Source organism: Protopterus annectens, chromosome 4.part1 (assembly GCF_019279795.1).
Source record: "Protopterus annectens isolate FY-2018-M chromosome 4.part1, PAN1.0, whole genome shotgun sequence".
Classification (NCBI taxonomy): domain Eukaryota; kingdom Metazoa; phylum Chordata; order Ceratodontiformes; family Protopteridae; genus Protopterus; species Protopterus annectens.
In genome coordinates, this window is record NC_056734.1 from 50,183,115 (window position 1) to 50,200,511 (window position 17,397).

The following is a 17,397-nucleotide window of genomic DNA, read 5'->3' on the forward strand; positions in this document are numbered from 1 at the left end:
CTGGCACAGGAGAGTTCCTCGGTTCATCCACCAGACAAGGAGTCTAGGTCAGTGGATCGTTTCAGGATGCGCATGTACTTGTCAGTGACATTTTCTATCAGTGTGCTGAATTACTTGGCACATGTCATCCGACTGCAGCGAGACCTTATATTGGAACTAACTGAGTCGCCCCCGGAGTCTCTTTCGCAGCAGGACAAGCAGTCCTTTACTGCGAAGATGACTACACTAAAATCAGTGACAAATACCTCTATGCATCTCCTCTCTTATGCTACGGAGGGAGACGCTAGAGCTGCTGGTACAGGCATTGCCTTGAGGCGACATGCCTGGATCAGGCTGTGTCAATTTGCGGACCCCTTAAAGGCATCTTTCAACGCCCCTTTTGATGGATCATCCCTATTTGGGAAGACTGTACGTGACGCACTAACCCAGAGTGAGAAGGGCAGAAATACTTTGTCAGCCATTGGAATCCGCTTCTCTAACCCCCAGAGGTCCTATTCCAGGAACCAAAAGGGGCAAAAGAAGATGTGGTTCCGGAAATCAGTTTTTTCGTGACACTCAGGAATATTCGTCCCCCAGAGGCAGAGGGGGACAAGACTGACGCCGTCCCAGAGGCAGAGGGGGTCCCAGAAACTTCGGGTCTAGGGAACCTTTTTGCAACAGGCCCGCACAGCAACCCTGAGGGGTTGCCCGGCTGCTCTACTCTGGAGGCAGTCGGGGGAAGATTTTCCTTGTATCCAGCGGCATGGGAGTCCATTACTGCAGACCGTTGGGTGTTGAACATCATGTTCATCCCCTTCATTTCATGTCCCATAACTCCAACATGCCTTCCAGATGTTCCACCTTCTCGTAGGGAGGCTGCAGCATTAGAGGTTTCGAAGCTGCTACAAAAACGAGACATTGAGCCGGTCTCCCCAGATCAATCCGGATCAGGCATCTACTCCAGGTTCTTTTTAGTGCCAAAGAAGACGGGGGACCTCAGGCCCATTCTGGTAGCGAAACAAAAATTCCGGATGGTCACTCTACAGTCCATTCTACCGTTTCTGAGAGAATGCGACTGGATGTGCTCGTTTAGACCTCCAGGATGCTTACTATCACATCAAGGTCCATAGGAGCTCCAGGAGGTTTCTGCGCTTCCGGCTAGGGGCCAGTCACTTTCAATTCAGAGCCCTACCCTTCGGTCTCACCACAGCCCCCAGGGTGTTCACCGAGGTTATGGCGGTCGTAGCAGCTCACCTGAGACTTCAGGGCATTCAGGTATTCCCCTACCTAGATGACTGTCTCTTCGCTGCATCCACCAAACGTCTCTTGTGTCAGGCCCTACACTACTTCCTTGGTCTGGCTCACATGTTAGGCATCACGATCAATCTCAAAAAGTCCCACCTGACTCCGGTTCATTTCATAGACTTCATCGGGGCATGGTTGGATTTGATTCAGTCAAAGATTTTTCTCACCCCGGAAAGGATAGAAAATCTCAGGCTCCATGTATCAGCGATTTTGGAACACTCGATAGTCATAGCTGCCGATGTTCTCAGGGCCCTGCTTTGGATGGCAGCCTCAATCTCTATCCTCCTTCTTGCATGTCTTCACAAGAGTCCTTCAGTGGAATCTAGTAGTTCAATGGTCCTGGCTAGACCTCCCGATGAGTTTCCACATCCAAATCAACCGGACATGCAGAAGATCACTCCAGTGGTGACTTCAATCAGCGGACATTTTTGCGGGGCGCAGCTTTCTAGCCCCTCTGGCTCAAGCCATGGCGACCACGGACGCCTTCCAGCTCGGGTGGGGGGGGCACTTCCTGGGAAGAATGGTCCAAGGCACGTGGTCCCTTCCAGAAACCAAGCTACACATCAATGTCCTGGAGATGAGGGCAGTGCTTTTAGCATTGAGAGCCTTCCACCCTGTCCTACCTCCGGGGACGGTAGGCATTCAATCAGACAACATGTCTGTAGTCTAGTATATAAACAAACAGGGAGGGACCCGATCCCTACCCCCTTTGTCGCGAGGCCATGAGGGTTTGGGAGTGGGCCATATCCACTAGCCGGTTTCTCATAGCAACACATATCCCGGGACGCCCCAACATTCTAGCGGACAGTCTCAGCAGGGCAATCCTTCTGCCATACGAGTGGTCTCTGAAACAATCAGTGGCGGAGAAGATCTTCCTTGTTTGAGGTCAACCTTGCTGCGATCTCTTCGCATCTCCTTCCAACACGAAGTGCAGCGACTTCTTCGCTCTGATCCCCCTTCCGTGGGATGTCCCCAGGGACGCTCTAGTCCATGCTTGGCCTCCCGAGCTACTGTATGCTTATCCCCCCGTTACCTCTTATTCCGAAGTTCCTTCGGAGATCTTGCCGGCTGCAGTGCAAAGTCATTCTCGTAGCTCCCTTCTGGCCTCGCCAAGCGTGGTTTCCCTTCCTTTGGTCTCACCTGTTGACTCCTCCAAGGACTCTAGATCCATGTCCAGATCGAATTTCTCACCCGTCTGGCATGCCCCTGCCCAACCTGGACAGTTTCAAGCTGACGGCGCGGCTGCTCCGGTTCTCATGATCATCAGGACTCCCGGACTTTCGTCCAATGTTAAGAATATTCTGGTAGCTTCTCTTAAAGCATCCACTAGGAAACTCTACAATAGCAAGTGGAGACGTTTTTGCATTTGGGCCTCTCAACGCAATCAGAACCAGTTTACAGCCCCCATTCCGGTCATACTGGATTTTTTGGCCGATCTTTTTCTATCGGGCGCAAGTGCTTCCACCATCAAGATTCAACTGGCTGCTATTTCTAATTTTCATGTAGGTGAAAATAAGGTTGCTCTGGCTTCTGCCAAACTGTGTAAAGCTTTCCTGAAGGGCACTTTTTTATTGTGACCACCAGTTAAAGAAACCGTGCCCCCCCAGGATCTGACTTTAGTCCTTCAAGCTTTGACTTCTCCCCCTTTCGAGCCAGCCGGTTCAGTTCCAATGAAGATTTTGTCATGGAAGACAGCATTCTTGGTTGCCATCACTTCAGCTAAGAGAGTTTCAGAGTTGCAGGCCTTATCCTCCTTGTCCCCCTCTTTGGTTTTCCACAAGGATAGAGTTTTGCTGCGTACGAACCCTTCTTTTCTTCACAAGGTGTCCTCAGCAGCCAATATCAATCAATCTATAAATTTGCCAGTCTTCTTCCCAAATTTCCAAAATAAAGGTGAACGTAAGCTTCATTTATTGGATGTCCATAGACAACTACATTTTTACCTCCATAGGACTAAACCCTTCCGGAAGTCGGATCAATTGTTTGTCTCTTTTTCTAAACCATTTTTGGGCAAAGCAGTTTCGAAAGTGTCCTTAGCAAGGTGGATCACTCTTTGTATTGCACAAGTTTATAAGGACAAAGGTTTATCTCCTCCTGGTGTATTGAAGGCTCATTCCACTAGGGCAATGGCCATTTTTGCAGCATTCTGGTCAAGAGTTCCGTTAGACGATATCTGTGCGGCGGCAACTTGGGCCAATTCGCACACATTCATCTCTCATTAGGGGGAGAGCATCCTTTGGCTATGTGGTGCTCAGAAATATCCTTCCATGAGGGCCTCTCAGTAATACTAGTAGCTGGGGACTCTGTCCCATATGTGCAGAAAGAATTAAGTTAACTACTTCAGATATAGACATTATGTACTTACCATAATGTTCCATCTGAGTAGTTAGACTTCATTCTTCTGCACCTTCCCTCCCTCCATCCCCCTCACTCATTAGGTTTGTCCTGTTTAGGATTGTGGTTATGTTGCCATTTAGTGACAGCAAACTCGATCTTGGGCTAGATATGAGGAAGTGATGTAATATAGGTAAGGGAGGAGCTCGGAGCTGATGCTTGAAATGTTTGCCGGCTCGGATCTGAATCGGATCCGTATACCCAGATGTGCAGAAGAATGAAGTCTAACTACTCAGATGGAACGTTATGGTAAGTACATAACTTCTATTTCTCTGCAAAAATGTCAACTCTGAAGTCGGTATCAAACACGTCCATGCGTCTCCTTTCCCACACCACGGAAGGAGCAGCTAGGGTGGCTGGAACAGGCATAGCCATGAGGCGTTACTCCTGGCTCAGGTTGGGTCAGTTTGTGGACCCTTTCAAGGTGTCGTTTACTAATGCTCCCTATGATGGTTCCTCCCTTTTTGGGAAGACAGTACGTAACACTCTTGTCCAGAGCGAGAAAGATGGGAAGACTTTGTCTGCCGTCTGGATCCGCTTCTCTAACCCTCAGCAGTCTTTTTCTAGGAACCAAAGAGAGCAAAAGAAGTTGTGGTTCTAGAAATCTCAGTTTTCCCAGGAGTTTCAGGATAACTCTTCCCCCAGAGGCAGAGGGGGACAGGATTGACGCCGACCCAGAGATAGGGGGGGTCCCAGGAACTTCGGGTTTAGGGAACCTTTTTCCTGACAGGCCCACTCAGCAGCCCTGAGGGGTTGCCTAACTGTCCTACTCTGGAGGCAGTCGGGGGGAGATCGTCATTGCACCCAGCGGCATGGGAGTCCATAACTGCAGCTCGTTGGGTGCTACAAATAATATCCAGAGGCTACACTATCCCATTTGTTTTGGACCTGTCAACCTTGAACCTGTCTGTAGCCAGACAAACGTTCTGGATGGTCACCCTACAGTCCATTCTACCTTTTCTCCGAGAGAGCAACTGGATGTGCTCGTTAGACCTCCAAGATGCTTACTACCATATCAAGGTCCACAGAATATCCAGGGGGTTTCTTCGCTTCCGTCTGGGAGCCAGTCACTTCCAGTTCAGAGCTCTACCCTTTTGATCTCACCACAGCCCCCAGGGTGTTCACCAAGGTAATGGCAGTAGTAGCAGCTCACCCGAGGCTTCAGGGAATTAAAGTATTTCCTTACCTGGACAACTGGCTCTTCGCTGCGTCCACCAAGCATCTTGTGTGTCTGGCCCAAGACTACTTTCTTCTCTTGGCAGATCGGCTGGGGATTACAGTCATTATTCACAAATCCCTTTTGCAACCAGTACAAGTTCTAGACTTTATCGGGGCATGGCTAGACACTTTGCAGCTAAAAGCTTTCTTAACACCAGATAGGATCTCACACCTCAGGTACCACATCACTCTAATCGTGAACCTCAAATTTCCAAAGGCGAGTTATGTTCTCCAGGTCCTGGGCTCCATGGCTGCCTCAATCTCTATTCTCCCTTGCACATGCCTTCATATGCGGGTCCTTCAATGGATTCTAGCTGTCCAATGGTCTTGGCTAGACTTGCCCATAGATTTTCCAATAATTATCCGTCACACTTGCAGGACGTCTTAACTTTGGTGGCTCGATTCACAGGATGCTGCAGCGGGACGCCCTTTCGTGTCATCTCCATCCCAAGCCACAGTGGCCACAGATGCCTCCCAACTCAGGTGGGGGGGACTCTGTTCAGGAAGGACAGTCCAAGGCATGTGGTCCCAGATAGAGATCAAGTTGTACATAAATGTTCTAGAGATGATGGCAGTGCTTTTAGCGTTGAAAGCCTTCCACACTGTTCTTCCTCTGGGTACGATTGCAATTCAGTCAGACAACATGTCGGTTGTCTGGTATATCAACAAGTAGTGGGGAATCGGATCTTATCCTCTGTGTCGTGAGGCCATGAGTGTGTGCGAGTGGGTGATTTCCACCGGTTGGTTTCTGATTACAACGCACATCCCGGGACACTCCAACATTTTAGCAGACAGATTGAGTCGGGCTGTTCTGATGCCGTACGAGTGGTCTCTGAAACAGTCAGTAGCGGAGGAGATATTCCTTGCATGAGGACAGCCTTTCTGCGATCTCTTCTCATCTCCTTCCACCGCAAAGTGCAGCGAGTTCTTCGCTCTGATTCCCTCACCAGGGGATGCCCCCAGAGATGCTCTAGTCCATGTTTGGCCCCCCTGGCTACTGTATGCTTACCCACCGTTACCACTCATTCCGAAGTTCCTTCAGAAAGCTTGCGGACTGGGGTGCAAAGTGATCCTCATTGTCCCATTCTGGCCTCGTTAAGTTTGGTTCCCCTTCCTTTGGTCTCATTTTCTAGCGCCGCTGTGGATTCTGGATCCCTGCCCAGATCTAATCTCTCATCCTTCGGGTGCCTACCCTCCCAATCTGGACTGTCTCAAGCTGACAGCTTGGCTGCTCTAGTTCCCTTGATTGCCAGGACTCCCGGTCTTTCATCCTCTGTAAAGTCTATACTAGTGGCTTCTCTTAAAGATTCCACTAGGAAAATTTATCGTAGTAAATTTTAGCGTTTCTCTATCTGGGCCTCTCAGAGAAACCTGGATCCTTTTCAGCCCCTGTTCCAGAGTTGTTGGATTTCTTAACTAGTGTTTTTCAGCGAGGAGCTAGTTCCTCCACGTTGAAAGTACAACTGGCAGCCATTTCTAATTTTCATGCAGGTGAAAATAAGATTGCAGTGACCTCTTCTAGGCTACCTAAAGCTTTTCTAAAAGGCACCTTTCTTCTGCGTCCTCCCATCAAAGATTCGGTTCCTCCTTGGGACCTCACTTTGGTTCTCCAGTTATTAGTAACTCCTCCTTTTGAACCTGCTGCATCAGTGTTTTTAAAGTTTTTGTCCTGGAAGACAACCTTCCTAGTGGCTATTACGTCGGCTAGGAGGGTCTCTGAGCTGCAGGCTTTGTCTGCTGTGCTTCCTTATTTGGCCTTCCATAAGGACAGGGTCTCTCCCTGTACAAATCCTTCATTTTTACCTAAAGTGGCATCTCAATAAAACATAAACCAAACAATTAATCTACCTGTTTTCTTTCCAAATTTTCAGAACAAAGGGGAATATAAACTTCATTTGTTAGATGTTCATAGACAACTTCATTTCTACTTTCATAGAACACAATCCTTCCATAAGTCCGAGCAATTATTTGTCGCATTTTCTAAACCTCGTTTGGGCAAGTCCATTTATAAGGTTTCTTTAGCCAGATGGATCACTCGTTGCATTCTACACATTTACAAAGCCAAGAGTTTATCTCCTCCTGGTCTGATTAAAGCTCACTCTACCAGGTCCATGGCGACTTCCGCTGCTTTTTCATCTAAGGTTCCTTTGGATGACATTTGCGCAGCAGCAACTTGGGCAAATTCTCATACTTTCATCTCCCATTACAAATTAGATCTGATTTCCAGAGGGAGAGCATCCTTTGGCTCTGCGGTGCTCAGGAATATCCTTCCATGAGGGCCTCGCAGGATTTGTTGAGTAGCTGGGGACTCTGTCCCACAGGTTGCCGATAAAATGAAGTTAGCTACTTCAGATAAAGAAGTTATGTACTCACCATAACGTTCCATCTGAGTAGTTATACTTCATTTTCTTCCCACCCTCCGTCCCCCTGACCTTTTCATGTAAATAAACAGGTTTATTTAGTTGAGTGGCTAATGTGTATAGTTGCAGGAGCTCGGAGCAGATGCTAGAAAATAAGTTGCCGGCTGGGATCCGATATGGATTCGAATACCCACAGGTTGCAGAAAAATGAAGTATAACTACTCAGATGGTACGTTATGGTGAGTACATAACTTCTTTTTTGGGTAAGGGGAAGAGGTTTTCAGTATGGTGTACATCTTACCAAATTTTACGCAGTAAAGCATCTCTCTGCCATGTTCCTACATATCCAAGCACCTTAGTAAATGCAAGCCTGCCCTTTACATGTATAAATGTCAACATGCATGCTGTTTTGTCCTGGAAAAAACTTACTTTCTACTGAACTGGCTAATATTTTTGTCTTAAGCATCTTTAATGTAAAACCATATGCTTGATGGCAATTACCTTTGCCCATAATTTCTGTGGGTTGCATGTCCTGATGGTCACAGTGCCATTCATTTTTTACCAGGGTAAAATATCTATCCTTCATGTCAAGGAGGTCTCCAAGTTGCCTGCATATCAGAATATCCATTTTTGCTGCCTTTTATCCTAAGCCTCAAAGAGGAGGAAGCTTTTGTTGGCTGTACATAGATTAGAGGGGAGTAATCCTTTTAATTAGCAGCCAACTCCAAGAAAGATCATTTCATTAAGTTTGCTTCCCTTCTCAGAAGTAGTGCAATCTTGGACTTGTATTTAATTAAAGGGAACATGAGTTTGCTAGTCCTCCTTCACAAAACACAAGAATTTGCCATTTTTATATGGAGCAAAATTCTATGAAACTGTCTTTTGATGTTTCCCAATAAAAAGAATCAAATATAAGCAGGTGGTATTACATGTCCAGAAATAGAGTTGAGGAAATTAGATCAGCTGTTTATCCCTTTCATGCAAGGGAAATTGGTGGACTGGGATCCGAGCAGACATTCTCCAGGTGGCTTAGGTATATTTTGTTATGGCTGTCTTGGTTAAAGCTTGTAAAGGTAGGCCAGAGCTCAACTGACTAGTACAGCAGCTACTTGTGTTGTCTTTTGATGGAAATGTGTATTCACAGAACATGTGTGAAGCAGCTACCTGATCGTCTCTTCACATGTTCTTCATGTACTAAACCAGTGATGGCGAACCTTTCAGGCTCTGGGTGTCAAAGATACAGAGAATGCCTTGCCTGTCTTGACTCTTGTTGTGTGCGTGTCTGTCCACAACAAAAGAGGAACAATTCTTTACATATTCATTATTTAAAAAAATGATGCTAACATACCTCTTATATCAAGTTTTTTTTGAATATCCTCAATTTTTTATAACCTTTTATATTCTTTCTTTTCTCTTTAAAATATATGGATAAGCGGCTTTATGGTATTTTTTTGAACATACTGAATACCATGGCACTTTGTATAATAGTTGTTTTTATCTACTTCAAATAACAATTCGATTTGTTAACTTCTTTTATATGTAGTGTTGTGTTTTCACACTGCTTATGCATTCATATATCTTGTTAACTTCTGGATGTTTATGATTTGATTATTGAATTATATTAAAATGCAATAAAGATTGTTTGCAAAAAAAAAAAAAATTCAATAGCACAGTGATGACCAACAATAAAGCACTTGCACACTGAAAAAAAAAAATGATCCAATCGTGTGTTGCTATGTATTAAAAAGTAAAAGAAAAATCAGTTACTTACAATAGAGAAAACGATATGCTCACTGATATTGGGCTTAAAATAGTGCACCAAAAAAATTACCCTACTTTTAATAGTAATTTTGAATTGAACTGAAAGAAAAATATGTAACACGTCGCATTTGATTTACTTAACATCAATTAATGACTTTTTTGTTGCTGAGTTTTAATAAATAAGTGCAGGGTCACACATTTCCTGCATTTTTGTTGTTTCAGTTTCTTTGGTAACTTGGTTGTTGGTGAACGCTGGTGTGTCACCCAAAACATTGTGGTGTGTCACCTTTGACACGCATGTCATAAGTTCGCCATCACTGTACTAAAAGCTAGATTCTTTTCAGGAATCTTTCTAGGTTTTGCCAATGCAGTCCTGGGTGGGGAGGGGTTGGATTGCTTTAGTACTCCCCCCCCCCATTTTTTATTAATGGTACTGCAACAATGATCCCTTTCACTAGTATAGTACAGCAATCTAATAAATTAGCATAGCTGTAAGTGTTTGAATACTGGAGTCACTGCTGCAGTAGGGTTTCCCTGTACCTTTCCCATGGTGCTATCATTAGTGTAAAAAAAAGAAAAATGTAATGTTCTTTTGTGCTATAGGTCTTTGAGTATTTGTATAGGTTCATAGGTTTTTACTAGGTTAACTAACACAAAGGCCATTTTAAGCCTAGCCCTGCATCCCAAATCTCTGACAAGTTCTGATACCCTTGATAAGTGTAAGCATGGGCCTGGGAGATGAACCATTTACAGGTTACCTGTTTGCATCAGAGACATAGGTGCCAAGCCAGGGATGAAGTTCCAGTTTCCCATCCTATTGTCCAAGTTGCACTTGAATTGGATTAGGGAGGACCTCTGCTGTAGTCTCTGGGATGCATACCTATTTTCCCAGCAGGTCCTATTTATATCACAGGCAAGGTTTAAGTCTTTAGAACGGGTAATTCTAGTACTGTTTATTTTGTGGATAAGCAGGATGTCCATCAGAGTGGAGTCTGATAATGCCCTGTATGCCAGGCATAGACCTTCCCTCAAAAGCCTGTAGGAGACCGAATGAATACAGGGATAGGGCCTTGTGGCAGTCTGCATAGGACATATTACTTACACCGTGTATTCTTTTAGTGAGGAACCTCTGTGGACGTTCCAGTTGTTGGATATGCCTGGTTAGGTACATACCAAAGGGGGGCATTGTACCCAATGGATTGGTCTGATGAATGCCGAATAAAGTGGAACAATGACTTCCTTGGACTTAAGATGACATACCTTTGTTTATAAGTTGCGCAACATAGAATGATTTCTTCACTACTGTAGACTCATGATGATCAAAGGCTAGGTTACTTTGGGTGTCCCTAGTCCCTGACTACTGGATCAACTCTAAAGGGTTTCTTGTCAATGTGATAGTTACCAGGGATGGATGACTTCCCAAAGGCTACTATTATGCATTTCTCAGCATTTAGTTTTAGCCCATGACTCTTGACACCAGTTGTTTGTCTGTGTCAGCCCCTCCTAGAGAACATTTGTGTCAGTGTGAGATTCAATGACTGCTCCTAATTTAGAATATAGGCATACTTGTTGAAGTTAACCTACTTTATCAACACTAAAAAAATGCAACATGCTGCAGAATGCTCAACCCTTTCTACCTAGTGTTAATCAGATATCTGCAGCACTGAGAGGAGAATAGGTTTTGCTTGGTGTCCAAAGATGGGCTGGCTAGATGGTGATTCGCCTGTGATGAAAATCCTATTTCTTATGTATGCTACTGTAGTAATTTCCCTAATATTCAAACATGTATGCTTTAAGTTTTTACACAGCTGCACTTTACCTGTTATAGAGGACTTCCTCGATGAACAACTCATATGGTTTGTTTATATTTGTTGAATAGTACCTTCATACCAGCATACCTGTAGAATGGAAGTTATCCACTCAGTAATTCTGCACACAGGTATTGAGAGCAGTGCTGTGCTGTGTGTTTCTACAGTGAAGATAACCAGTTTATTATATTATATAGGGTGACTTGTGCTGGTGCACTTATAAAATTAAAGGTTGTATTCCATGTTTGAAGTAATTGCTCACGCAGCATATCCTTAAACAAAGAGTCACACACAGTTTACTTTGTATTATGACTGAGGGTGCTGCAAAGGCAATCAGTCACAATGTTCACTGCATACTAGCGTTGGGTTATGCCAGTTTACACTGTAATTTTTATTCTGGATTTTTTCAGGTCTCCAGGAGGCACCCCACTGCAGACTCCCAAGAAGGCAAGGCAGAATGACATTGAAGTAAGCTCACCGCGGACATCTTTCAATATTGCACTGCTTAACAAGTTCCAGAGTATTCGTAACTCTATGGAAGGAATGAAAGACTCGCCCACACACAGTGACAGTGGCAGTTCTGGCTTTGCTACACCCACAGGAACACCTTAACCCATAATACTTGTGTTCAATAGATGATGGCTTTCACTGTAAAAGAGAAACAAAGACTTCTGGAAGGAGCACTTACAGAAAGTGTCATCTTATTTGAATAATGGTAGTCTGCTGTATCCACGTGCTTTGTCATATGTTTCCATGGTTGACTCTGAGCAGCTGATGTCTGCCACCTTTTCATTCATAATGACAAATTTGTGAATTGTCTTTCTGTTTCTGTAATTGTATAGTGTTTTATGGTTCCATATTTTACTGATCTGGAAGTAGAAGAGTTCCATTACTGAGCCAGATTGTAGATAGTTTTATATACAAAAAATGTAACTCTTCTGTCTTTATTTTAAATTTTAATTTTTTTTGACAAAAACTGCTATCAGTTATTTTAGCATTTTAGATTGCTTTTACAAGAAAACAAGATAGTAAGTAATGATTCAAGTTGCTATAGTTGGCAGTAGTCCTCTTAGAGCCTACTTTCTCTTCATTACTGCTGATTATGTATGCATAGTTACAGTGGATGTGGAATACAGTGGGTATCGGCAAAGCACAATATCATGCTAAAGTTTTATATGTTGTGATTAGTGTTGATACTAAAAAATACCTGCTTTTAAATGAGTGTCCTTCAGTTTAAATGGAGAAGTTAAATCCAGCAGTATATGAGCTTAGTTAATCAACTTGTTTTTATTAATGATCTTTGTTGCAGTGATCCTGACTACTGGGATATGCCAGAAAGGCTGAGTGCCCATCAGACTTCCAGACCTCTGTACCCTTCTCTTCCAGGTGTGGTTTACATCCATCAAGGACCTCAGTACACTGCCAGTATAAGACAAAGTTCTGTCCTTTCCATATCGGGTCTTTCTTTACACAGTTCTTGGCATATGTTTCATCTTTGCACTGCATCAGTAATCTAGTGTGGTTCAACCTGCCCTGCTCTGGAGTGCAGTACTCCATTATAGATTTTCCTCCAAATTTTATTACACAGAATATACCATTTCATCTGCCTCTCCCACAGAGAAAATGTGGAGACTTTCTATATAAGATGAACAAATACTTCTAATAGGAGGGTAAGAAGGCATCACATGCCCCCAAAAAGATACTTTGATTTGTTGGGTCTAAATGTCCATTCCTCATTTTGGGTGCCCTTGAAAAAGCTTTTTTGGCAGCTAAAAAGGGACCCGACTTCTTACTCCCCCTACTTCAATGAAGCCCGACGGGTACAGGAGTCCAACAAGTTCATCTGTATGAGCCCTGTGTTCAGCAAAGGTACCTATTGGTACAGAAAAGGGTCCAAGTTGGTTTCTGCCTCTGATACCCTTCCAAATGACAAGCAAAGTAGAGTGCTAGATTGCAACTGCCACTCTGGACTTTAGGGTCATAAGCTGTCAGACACATGTTCTAGGATAATAATTTGGTCAAGTGACGGAGAAAACTGGGCATTATGGACCCCGAGAGCAAAATTGTTAAACTCGCCCAGATTCTGTCAGGTGACAAACCATCCTATTAAGTGTGATTTTGATGCTGTAAATGCAGCATCATGGAGAGGCATCAACAGGGAGAATTATACAAAGACCTACTTTGTCAAGGCCTACAACTCCTTGTAGAGGATGTCAAATTGCATCTTCTTAATGCAGAATATGGTCTTGATGGCTCCCCTTTGACCTAACAACACCAGCTCTTCCTCCTCATGGATACCTCCATGGGAAAACATGAACTGCTGCCTCTGCAGTTGAATCTGTATCAGAATAAGGGTACCTTTAAACACCCCAACCTGGAGACCTTGCAACTCACAGCTTGGATATTTGACTGTATTGCCTTTCAAGCAGGAGTTTACTGAAGGCATTCTTAACACCTAAGCAGGTTAGTAAGGCTACCATTAGAAAATCCTGCTTATCCAAGTGGAAGATGTTTTCCTTGTGGCATAAAAGATATTGCAACAACGTCATAGCACTGGTGTCCCTGGTTCTGCAATAGTTTTTGTGTAATTCAGGATTGACCTGTGCTTGAGTTAAGGTGCATCTTTTTGGCCATTTCAGCCTGCCTTTCCTTAGACCCATCTGGTATCTGTTAAATACCTTCTAAAAGAAGTCCTACATATCACGAGAAAAAAGAGGTCTATTCCATGGGACTTGAATTGCCAAGTCACGCTCTGAGTCGGCATCCACAGCTCCCCTCAAATTTAAATGCTGAAAAAGTAGTAATCGCCTTTGCCAAGAGTTTCACTGTTTCAAGCTATGACAAATGCAAAAAAAAAAAAAAAAAAAGTCTTTCACAAGGATAGGGTCTGCCATAGAATGAACCTCTCCTTTATGCCAGTAGTAGTCGTGGAACTTGCCCTCAGCCAGACAGTTTAATTTGCCTTTTTTCTTTCTCAATCCTAGAAATGCCGAAACCAGTACTGCTCTCCCTAAACATGCACTGGTAGCTGAGATATATTTGAACACCATCAAAGAACAATAAAAGCTGCTCCAATCACGTGTTCTTTGCAGGCAGACTGCTAGTGGCTGGCCCACTGTATCATATTGTGACTCCAATGGTTGAAAAAAATAGAATAAAGGGAACTGGTAAAGCCCACAGCATGCGTCATATGGCTCCCACTGTGACCTTCCTCAATAGAGTGACTGCACAACTACCTTAGAAGCAGCTACATTGTCAGCACTTCTGTCAAGTTGCATCCAACCTCTGTAGTGACCCCATGAACAGCCAGTGTCATCTACAGTTTACTAGGCAAGTATGGAAGTAGATTGCCAGTCTTTTTTCCATGTCACACACGCACACACACCCCTGTGAACAATTTAGAACACAAATCTTCCCACTGTATGTCTTTATGATGTGAAATGAAACTGGAGTACCCAGGGAAGGCCCTCTCAAACACAGAGTAGACATGCAGACTCCGCACAGAAGGCACCCCACCACCAGAACCATGTCAGAGAACTTATCACTGTGAGGTGACAAGTGTCACTCACTGCAACAATCTCCTTCTCCATCAGTACATACCTTTTCCAAACTGCCAACTGGATATATCTTTCAAGGCTAGTGCTTGGTTCGCTAAGGCTATTTTGCAGGGCATACAGCAGCTTAGCCCTTCTTTTCAGACCATCTCCCTTTCTTCATGACCATGGAGAATTGTCCCAGGAGTCTGATTGCAATAGGGATCCAAGTGAATAATAATGTACAGTTTTAAATAGAGTACTCTTCCAGAATTTGATCCCAATTACCATTCCCATCATTCTAGGATTGGACATCCTATACTGGCTTAGGGTACCCTATCTTTTTGTTACCTACTTTTCTCCGTTCTCTTACAGTGTCTCATGTCTGAGATGTGAGTAGATCTGAGGAGCCCCCCCAACAGCTTGTATTTGGATAGACTTTTTATTTGCTGTCCAATTGATCAAGTCCAAGCCTTATTTAACTCTAAGTGCCCTTTACTTCCTGGGCAAGAAAGCTCCAAAGTGGCATGTGCGGATGTCTGTCTTACAGTGGAACATCTGATGTCACTGATTGATATCCACCACTCCTCAATGGGAAGAGTACTGTACTTTCAAAGTTGCACTTGATGTTAAGTCTTCTGCAGCTGAAGTCCCAGTAGTCAGGACTACTGCAACAATGACTCACTCATCTGCTATGATAGTAAGCAATTGTCCTTTTCTTTTCAATACACAGCCTACTTAACTCTTCCTTTGTGTCTGTCATGCACGAGTGAAGTCCATTACCTTCTTTTTGCCCCTGCTATTTATTGTAGAAAACTCTTCTACATCTGCTGTTATCACTATAGAAGTACTTCCTCATATTGTGCTTTATTCCTGCTTATTTTCATTGTAGGTTCTGTTTGTCGGCTGTATTATTCAATCTGAAAAATGTCTCTTCCCAGAACAGTAAAACCTGGATTTAAAGGAACCGATGCCATTAATAAAACTGCCAGTGTCACTAACAAATGTAGTTGTTACTTTGTAGTAATTTAGCCTTTCAACAGGCCATAGTTCTAGTTTAACAGGTTTTGCTGTTCATCCTAGGGGCAAGACATGGTAGCACTTTAAAACAAAATCAGAAGCATTTATTTTTCAATCCTTATTACTGCTTGTCTCAATTTGAAATAGGTTGATAATAATACGAGCAAAAACCCCTCAGTAATACAGTAATGGTTATAAGAATTATTATAAAAGACTAATACAAAAATTACAAAATCCATGTCTGTGCAGAAATTGTTTAAAAATGATTACTTTCATTTATTGAGAAAATGTGAATAGTTCAATAGATGATGGCTTCCACTCCTGAGACAACAAGCTTTTGGTTTTAATTTGTTTGACCGCAAAAAAATCTAAAGCACTTCTTGTAGAAAAGTGTGTTGGCTTTTACTTTAGGAGCATTCATAGGATCATAGGTTACTAGGCTAATGGCCCTAGGGCCTTTACCAGCTGTGCCAAGTACAACCCCTGTTCCCAAGAATATCAAGGTATTAAGCATAACTAAGTCAACTACTATTGCCCCTGTCCAGGAGGGACACAGATGAAACTCCCAGGATGAATTTGTAGTTTTCATCCAATTATCCAAATTACGCTTAAATAGGGTCAGCGAGTTTGTTCCAGAGGAGAGGTAACCTCTGTGAGATATGTCTGCCCAGCAAATCCTGTTGATGTCCCATACTAGGTTGAATTCCCTTGAGTGAGTGCATCTTATACCATTTAATTTACAAATGTGCAGCATTTCCATTAGAGCAGGATCTGAGATTCCTTTATATGTAAGGCAGAGGTCACCTCTGAGTAGTCTGTAAGACAGAGTATACTGGCAGTGATTCCAGTCTGTCAACGTATGATATATGCTGAAGACCCTGAATTTTCTTTGTAAGAAATCTCTTGAGGTCTTTCCCTTTGTTGCAAGTGCCTGGTAAGGTACATACCAAAGGTAGCATTGTACTATATTATTGGACTGATGAGTACCAGAGGGATTATAACCTCTTTTGTTCTAAATGCAGTGCCCTTACTTATGACATGGGCAGTGTAGAAAGCCTTTCTTACCACTGGTGGAGATGTGGTGTTGAAAGGAATGGATGCTATCAACCTGTGTGCCCATATCTATCACCACTGATTGCATGCTTAGGGTGGCGGAGTTAATGTGGTAATCTGCAGGGACATCGCCCTTGCAGAATGGGGATGCTAATGCATTTTTTTTGTATTGAGTTTTAGCCCATGACTTTGGCATCAGTTGTTTGTGTTAAGTCCCTCTTGTACAATGTTGACATTGTTTGGGCACTTGATGACTGCACCCACTTTGCAATCATCAGCAATCTTTGTCAGCCATAGGCCTTTTGTTTTAGCCTGGACATCCAAGAAGTAGATTCTAAACAATAGGGGCCCAGCACAGATACATGTGGAACACCACTAGTTACGGGTCTGCTGGTGGAGGTAGTCTCTCCTATTTTGACTGTATGTACTATCGTTGAGACAGTTTTGCAACCCACCTGACAATATACAGGTTGATCTCCAGGTGGGTGAGTTTATCAGTGATGTCTGAGTGGGAATAGTGTCAAAAGCCTTGGCCAGATCCAGATAGGCCGTATGCACAGATTTGCCTTCATCCAGGGCTTTGATGACCGTTTCAAAGAGGTTCACCAAGTTGGAGGAAGGATCTCCCTTTAAGAACGTCAAACTCGGTGAGGTTGAGTGATTGGAAGTCTCCTATATCTCTCTTGATAAGGTCCATGATTATTCTTTCCATAGCCTTGCAGATTAGGCTTATGGCTCTGTAGTTTCCATGGTCTATGGAGGCTCCTCCTTTATGTAACGGGATGATGGTTGCTGTTTTCCATTCATCAGGTACAAAATGAGTGCTTAGACTATGATTAAAAAAAAGTACCCAGCAGTGCAGCTAGTTCCTGTTTTTAATACATTTAGAACGTAGCCTGGGATATTATCAGGTCCCATAGAGGCTGTGTTTTGGGCTTTGGAGAGAGAGTGTTTATGACCTGCTCC

At 43.5% G+C, this 17,397-nt stretch overlaps 1 protein-coding gene across 2 annotated transcripts in view; it reads left to right on the plus strand.

Annotated features, from left to right (window-relative positions):
- Nucleotides 1-13,967, plus strand: part of LOC122800748 (proline-rich protein 11-like) — a 411,538-nt gene extending 397,571 nt beyond the window's left edge. For both annotated transcript variants that reach the window (XM_044069994.1, XM_044069995.1), the window contains exon 7: nucleotides 11,236-13,967. In XM_044069994.1, coding sequence (XP_043925929.1) covers nucleotides 11,236-11,437 — 202 coding nt within the window. In that variant the 3' untranslated portion in view covers nucleotides 11,438-13,967. The remainder of the gene's footprint in view (nucleotides 1-11,235) is intronic.
- Nucleotides 13,968-17,397: the final 3,430 nt, after the last annotated feature.